The sequence below is a fragment of the Sinocyclocheilus anshuiensis genome, unplaced genomic scaffold, assembly GCF_001515605.1.
Source record: "Sinocyclocheilus anshuiensis isolate Anshui unplaced genomic scaffold, SAMN03320099.WGS_v1.1 scaffold1203, whole genome shotgun sequence".
Taxonomy (NCBI): Eukaryota; Metazoa; Chordata; class Actinopteri; order Cypriniformes; family Cyprinidae; genus Sinocyclocheilus; species Sinocyclocheilus anshuiensis.
This window is the reverse complement of record NW_015539980.1, coordinates 486,263-493,765: the sequence shown is the minus strand read 5'-3', so window position 1 is coordinate 493,765 and position 7,503 is coordinate 486,263. Positions and strand designations below refer to the sequence as shown.

General features: G+C 34.1%; 1 protein-coding gene across 10 annotated transcripts in view; it reads right to left on the bottom strand.

Moving 5' to 3' along the window:
• Positions 1–7,503, bottom strand: part of LOC107687112 (1-phosphatidylinositol 4,5-bisphosphate phosphodiesterase eta-2-like) — a 137,246-nt gene that overhangs the window by 21,827 nt on the left and 107,916 nt on the right. For all 10 annotated transcript variants that reach the window (XM_016484312.1, XM_016484310.1, XM_016484309.1 and 7 more), the window contains 3 exons: positions 4,744–4,947; positions 4,356–4,476; positions 3,764–3,935 (listed from right to left, as the gene is read on the bottom strand). In XM_016484312.1, coding sequence (XP_016339798.1) covers positions 3,764–3,935; positions 4,356–4,476; positions 4,744–4,947 — 497 coding nt within the window. The remainder of the gene's footprint in view (positions 1–3,763; positions 3,936–4,355; positions 4,477–4,743; positions 4,948–7,503) is intronic.

Here is a 7,503-nt window from a genome sequence, read left to right as displayed (position 1 = left end):
TAAACTCCTAATTTGCTGCTTATTAATAGTTAGTGAGGTAGTTGTTAAGTTTAGGTATTGGGTAGGATTAGAAATGTAGAATATGGCCATGCAGAATATGTGCTTTATAAGTACTAATAAACAGCCAATTAATAATAGGCATGCTAATAAACAACTATTTAATAGTGAGAATTGGTAAGAGTTAGAATAGTAAGAATTGTCCGTACACTAAATTGTTACCAAATACTCTGTGTCCTCCTAACAGTGAAAGAACTGGATTCCAGCACTGTAAAATCTAATTAGTTGGGCTTACTTAAAAAAAGCATGCAAACCGATTGCCTTGAAAAAACCAAGTAAAGTGAAATAAGAATAATAATTTGTAATAACAAAGGTTTATTTAGTGTTGTAAACTTACACGCAAGTTCTGGTAACTCAGAATCACTATTTTCAACAACTAAATATAATAAGTACAATATACTATGTGCGTATTTCAAACAACTCTTTTATTTAAGTTGAGCCAACTCATGTAACATTTCCTGCAACTTGGAATTTCTAAGTTGTATTTACTTAAACAGCAATCTGATTTACTTGCTAAAAGCATGCAAACCGATTGCCTTAAAAAAACCAAGTAAGTGTTACTCCACTAACTTAAGTGCTTCAAATATCCATTACAAATTACTGACAACAATGTTCCATTCATCACACATGAAATTGAATTGTTACCATTGTTGTGATTCACGTGCTGAATGTTTAAGTCTGTGTGTGACTTTAGCATATTACAACACACTATTTAAGGATTATAGAAACCCAAATAAATGCATCTCATGGTATTTATGAAAAATGAAATTTGACAAAGTTCTTTAATAAACACACAATAAATGCACTAATGCTTTAATTAGAAGATAGATCACTTTCTAAAAACAATCTATTTATTACTTTTCTTCCTTTGAAATCAAATAACTCTGACTTCATAATGCATTACTGCATTCACAGGAAGGAAATTATAGTTACGTAAACCAAGTTCCAAGTGCCCAACCAAAGGGAACGCTATCACTATAATGGTGAATTAAAAAAAAAAAAAAGCTTTATTAATGTAATTGGTTCCTTTGTGGCTACTTGAATATTTTAAGTAAGTGTCACTCAAAACAGTAAGTAAATTGTTTTATTTGCCTTGAAAGTTGCTGTAACTTAATAAAACCTAGTAAGTATAACAACTAAGTAAAGGTAACTAACTAAATCTAAGTAAGGTAAACTATTGGATTTTACAGTGAATGTAAAAAGCCATTGATACTGAAACTCAAGAGTTGGTGTCAAATCCCTACTGACATCTATGCCCAAATGCTTGAATGCAAATATTTTTAGCAATCAATTCTCATCTCATTGCATTCTCAGTATTTCAACCTTTAGTGTAAATTGTCTTTTTCTGTAGTCAGTTTTTAACTACTGTCACGGCAAAACAACAGTTTCAAGAAAATAGTTTATTTATAACATATTTATAGCAGCTACCTGAATAAGAACATGTCTGGTCTGCTGGCAAAGACATTTGAAGGAAACACTGTCGTCCCCTTGAGTACTGAGATGTCTTGTTGCAGAAATGCTCATTGCATCTTTGCATTTGCATACTTGAATAGGGAATGTTTCTGGCCCTATAGGGTCTTCTAGCACTAACGGCATCTTACAAGACAGTTACATCCCAGGGGACCCATCGCCACTTAAGTTGCTTTATCAGTAAATACTATGATTGACTGGGGCAGAACAGCACTCTGATGTACTGAGTGCAGATATACAGCACTAACAGAAAGAGGCCAGCGATAGATGACAGAAATGGGTTAATCAATAGCAGTTAATCAATCAAACAATGTCTGACCCCAAAGAGTAATTAGTTTTAGCATGTGCTGTCGTTTTCTACTATTATCGGCTTTGATGCTGCATTAGCATACAACGTAAAATAAATGTCAAAGCAATTTTGATTCAATTTAAAGTATTTGAAAAAGTGTTCCGAACCTGTGACTGCATTTCAAATGTATTGAGTTGAATTATAGTCTTGCTCAATGGTAACGAAGCAGCACTCCAGTCAAATTCACGACTGAGCTGCGATGCGAGTGCATTTTCAAACACGCGGTCTGTTCGCTGGGCTCCTGGTAGCTCCATGATCCACAGCCTGTGCCGAGCAATTTGTCAATACCACCGGCTGGCCCAGTTTGCAGTTCAGGATTCACTCTCTGGTGGGAACGCCAGTCTGTCTTCCAATTATAGCGCCAACTCGCTCGCCGAGCTGCTCCATCTACGGCCCGATTTTCAACCCTCACACTTTATTAAAAGCACAGGAGAGGGCTGCACTTCAGCAAATAGATTTAATACCATTAAGACTTTACTGTTTTGCTGATGGAAAAAGACCAGCAACTGTGCAAAAAAAAAAAAGGACAAAAATCTAAATGCAATGTTACTAAAATATCAAATAGCTATGCATTCATTATGATATTATTACTAAATTATTTGTGACCCTGGAGCACAAAACCAGTCTTAAGTCGCTGGGGTATATTTGTAGCAATAGCCAACAATACACTGTATGGGTCAAAATGATTGATTTTTATTTTATGGCAAAAATCATTAGGATATTAAGTAAAGATCATGTTCCATGAAGATATTTTGTACATTTCCTACCATAAATATATCAAAACTTAATTTTTGATTAGCAATATGCATTGCTAAGAACTTCATTTGGACAACTTTAAAGGCGATTTTCACAATATTTTGATTTTTTTGCACCCTCAGATTCCAGATTTTAAAATAGTTGTATCTCGACCAAATATTGTCCTATTATCATAACAAACCATACATCAATGGAAAGCTCATGTATTCAGCTTTCAGACGATGTATAAATCTCAGTTTCAAAAAATTTACCCTTATGACTGGTTTTGAGGACCAGGGTCACATTTGTGAATCGTTAATGTTTTTACATGATATCTTAATTAATTTGTAATTTTGTGAATTAATTTCACTCACCCTTTGGTAAAAATGACAAATTACACCAAAACTGAGCACAATTTTCAGAGAAAAATAAGTAATACACCAAGCACCAAAACAATAAAACAACCATGGAAGAAATTAAAATGCATAACGAATAGATTTGAGAGCATAGTACTACATTGTAACTATTTGAAAAATATTTTTAATTTGCATAAAATACATTTAAAGCTTATTTTTCGATATATTCTATTCTAGAACTTTTATGATTTTTAGCTTACCTAAAGGTTTATGATATCTTTAACAAAAAGGACGCTTCAAATTAGTGCTGTCAAACGATTAATCGCGATTAATCACATCCAAAATAAATGTTTTTGTTTACATTATGCATAAGTACTGTGTATATTTATTATGTATATATAAATACACACACATAGAGTATATATATATTTTTAAATATTTACATGTATATACATTTATATATATTTATATTCTTATATTTTATATTATACATAAATATATAATCATAACATATTTTTCTTAAATATATACATGCATGTGTTTGTATTTATATACATAATAAATATGCACAGCACACACACATATATTATGTGAACAAAAACTTTTATTTTGGATGCGATTAATCGCGATTAATCGTTTGACAGCACTACTTCAAATAATGTTCATAATCTTTCATAAATCAAAGCAAGTACATCATGCAAGCTGATTTACATCATGAATACATCTGACCATCATCTAAAAAAAATGACCATGGATTTGCGCCATAGTGTTGATGTAAAAATGTTTAGATGGTTACCTTGATGAGTATTTTGCCTTTTAGGGCTTCAGGTGAAGGCAGAAGTCCAGACGGGTCGGCAGGGATGGAGGACACGTCCAGTTTATCACCCAACACTTCAGTCAGATACTGAGCCATCTTTTTCTGCTGTGGGACGCTGCAGTGATTCTCAATGGACAGAATCACTGGAAACCTGAGGAAAGATGGTCCACAAGACACATTTACAGATCATCGCTTAAAATCATCTCCTTAATGGAATTTGTTCACAGATACTGAAATTGTTTAATTATTTAAATTGTATTAAATAAAAAACGAACATGAACAACCTTGCACAGTCCTGTATTTGTAGTTAATAATAATAATAATTATTATATTTTCTCAATCATAGAAATTACATTTTCTAAAATAATAATTATTATTATTAATTAAAATGAGTAAAAACATAATTAATGATTGTTATGCTCATTGGTTGTGTTACAGATTAATGGCCTATTCTAATCTGAGACTCTTAGCTTGAAAAAAGTCAGAAGTCTGGCTTATGACACTAATCAGTCGATTAATATCTACTGTGTAATAACCTTCTGAATCGGTTAATATAGCAGGTGTCTCTTACTGGGTTTTGATGAATGCATATTTGTTGATGGTCTCGATAACATCTTTAAAGAGGATTTTGGAAGTCAGGGTGTAGCCATGATGTACGATTGGTTCTCCATCCTGTCCATCCCAGCAATCCACTGAAGGATGATGATAAAGTACAAACAAAGATTATTTTTAATGTATAAAATACATTTAAAATTCATTTATATTTTACAATTAAAATACAATTTTTAATTAATCATTTATATTTTCCCATTGTATTTCTAAACAAAACTAAAGCATATTTTAAAAATCATGCAAAGAACGTTGATTCTCATTAATCATTTGCACTGCGAAACCCACACCCACTGATTCACTTACTGTATAGGAAGAAGCAAGACACTAGAAAATCAGGCCAAACTCACCTTCCACACATCTGCAGCCGGCCTGCAGCACCCAGGCGTACATATCCACCCGAGACTGGGACATGAGCTGGTCGCCCATCAGGTAGGTGTTGTGGGAGGAAGCGATGAAGTAGTTACTGAGGGGATGCGTCATGTCCTGGTTCACCTCGTAATGCTCAGGGTTGAAGATGTCCCCAGCAGGACTGCGCATGTAATTCGTAAAACCTGTGCGGTACAGTGAGAGGTGATTGCGAAATCCTGTCACAGAGTTTTAGCTTGATTGTCATCACCAGCAACTAAAGTCAAAGTGGTTAATAAAAATCAATCAGCTTAAAATTGCCAGTGGGGTTGCAAATAAACTAAAGTTTTCAGTGTCAGTTGGTTGTTGTTGTTTTTTTTTTTTTTGACATGGTGGTTAAAAAACTTTGACTACAAATCCCATAATAAGAATTGGACCCTGAAAGGGACCCATAATAGGAATCCTTTGCTATCTAAACTATGCTGGGTTCAGCCCGTTGGGTCATTTTATTGGGTTATTTTTTTATATTTTTACCCATGTGCTTGGTAGTTTTTCTGTAACTAAGTTGCTGGGTCATGTTTAACGCTGGGTTATTTTTTTTTACCCAACCGCTGGGTTGAGCATGTCTCCGATGAAACAACGCAGCTGCTGAGTGGCTCTTCGAGTCCTCTACAGGAGAGAGCGGTTCTCAGCGCCGCTGCCGCCGATTTAGTGCACCTCTTCAGTGAAATAAAGGTTTGTATACATTTTATTTCATTTATAAAGTGTTTACTGTGCTGTAAATTGTATTATTTTAAGCAACGCAACATAAAAGGACAAGATATCACTCAGCTGCGTCAGCATGATAGAAACGCTTTTTGCCTTGCATAACATAAATGGATTTTATTCGTTATAGTAACGTTACTGAGTTTAAGTTAATTTGATGTTAAAATTTGTTCTCTAATTTCAGTACTGTTTGTTTTTGGGCAGGTTTTGACCAGTCATGCCATCTCTCAGCTACGAGTGAATCGCGAGGCCGCGGTCTAAAGTTCGCAGTTCCCCCGCGAACATAATTTGATGTTTAAATATGTTCTCTAATCTCAGTGCTGTTTGTTTATGGGTAGGTTATGGAGTCAGTCATGGCATCTTTCAGCTACGAGTGAAATGCGAGGCGGCAGTCTGAGGTTCGTAATTCCTCCGGCGAACAGCAGCCCTTCACCGGCTCAGATTTTGGCGACACACCGGCACGGTGTAACCCAAATTGGGTTGTTTTTAAGTCAGAATTTTTTAGAGTGTTTTCACATTTTATAGCTCTGTATTCTAGATATTTTGTACAAATTACTAATTCGTAAATAATTTCAGCAACTGATTTATACTTTAAAAAATTAAACGACCTTCATCAGGGTAGTGCCAAATTTAATTTTAGACAGGACAGAAAATAAGGCTGTAAGAGATAAAAGACATACCGAGTTTAACAACTTTTGCTGTTAACTTTTAACAACATACCGATTGTTTAGCTAATGAAAAGTCTTTCTGAAAAAAAAAAACTTCCAGTAGACAAAAACTCTATAGAACAGTTTTGAACATTATTGAGAGTTGATGAAAATTACAATATCTAGGACCTTTATAGTATACATGAAAATTTTATTTCAGCCTTGTTTTCATCCATTAATTCAATATGGCATCTAACTACTAAATGGAAATGAAATAATATATATATTGAATTTATAAATGTGTATGTATATATATATATATATATATATATGTATGTATGTGTGTGTGGTTGTACATACACATATGTAGTTTTTTTTTTTTGGGGTTTGGCTTAGTGCTATGTTAGAATCATTATTATACTCTTATACCTTTTGTTCTTTCATATTTTGAATTGTTTTTAGCTTTATTTTCTGCTTTTAATTGAAATGTTAAGTTTTGAAATTTTGTTGTATGCATTTGTCATTTTTATTTAATCTCTTTATTTTTAAAATGTGTATAGGTAGTATTTATAAAGTTTCAGCTTTTAGTTTTGGATCTGTTTTTAGTTGTTTTAATACTACACTTGATTGCTTCTGTTGTCCTCATTTGTAAGTCGCTTTGGATAAAAGCGTCTGCTAAATGACTAAATAAATGACTAAATAAAACTACTCTCAATGGATCTTTTCCACATTTCTCAGAAGCGGAAGTCATCACAGTTGGGTAAAGTTCAATAGTGGTGAACACAAACAACAACAAATGTAATTTTTGTGTTCTCATTTGCTCTAACTGCAAAATGCAGTATCACCCATGATAGTGACGAAATCTCTGACATTGGTCAGAGGAGAGAAAAATATAAAATTTGCCGTCACTCCTTTAGAGGGGTCATATGATCCTATTTTAAAGATCATTATTTTGTGTATTTGGTGTAACAGAATATGTTGACATGCTTTAATGTTCAAAAAACACATTATTTTTCAAATACTGTACATTATTGTAGGTCCTTTATGCCCCGCCTCTCTCAAACACGTCGTTTTCAACAAAGCCCCCTCCTTTGACAAGCGCAGTCTGCTCTGATTGGCCAGCTGACCCAGTGCATTGTGATTGGCCGAACACCACAAGCACGCGTCGGAAATGTAATGCCCCTTACCATAATCGCAGCTTCAGCTTTCAAAGTAAATATCAAGACAGTTAATAATGTCGTTAGTTTTACCATCAGTTCAAGCCTGAAAGGCCAACAGAGTCGCGTGACAGACACAGTGATGATGCAGTACACAAGCCGCGGTTAAGACAGCTGACGTGCTATGATTTCT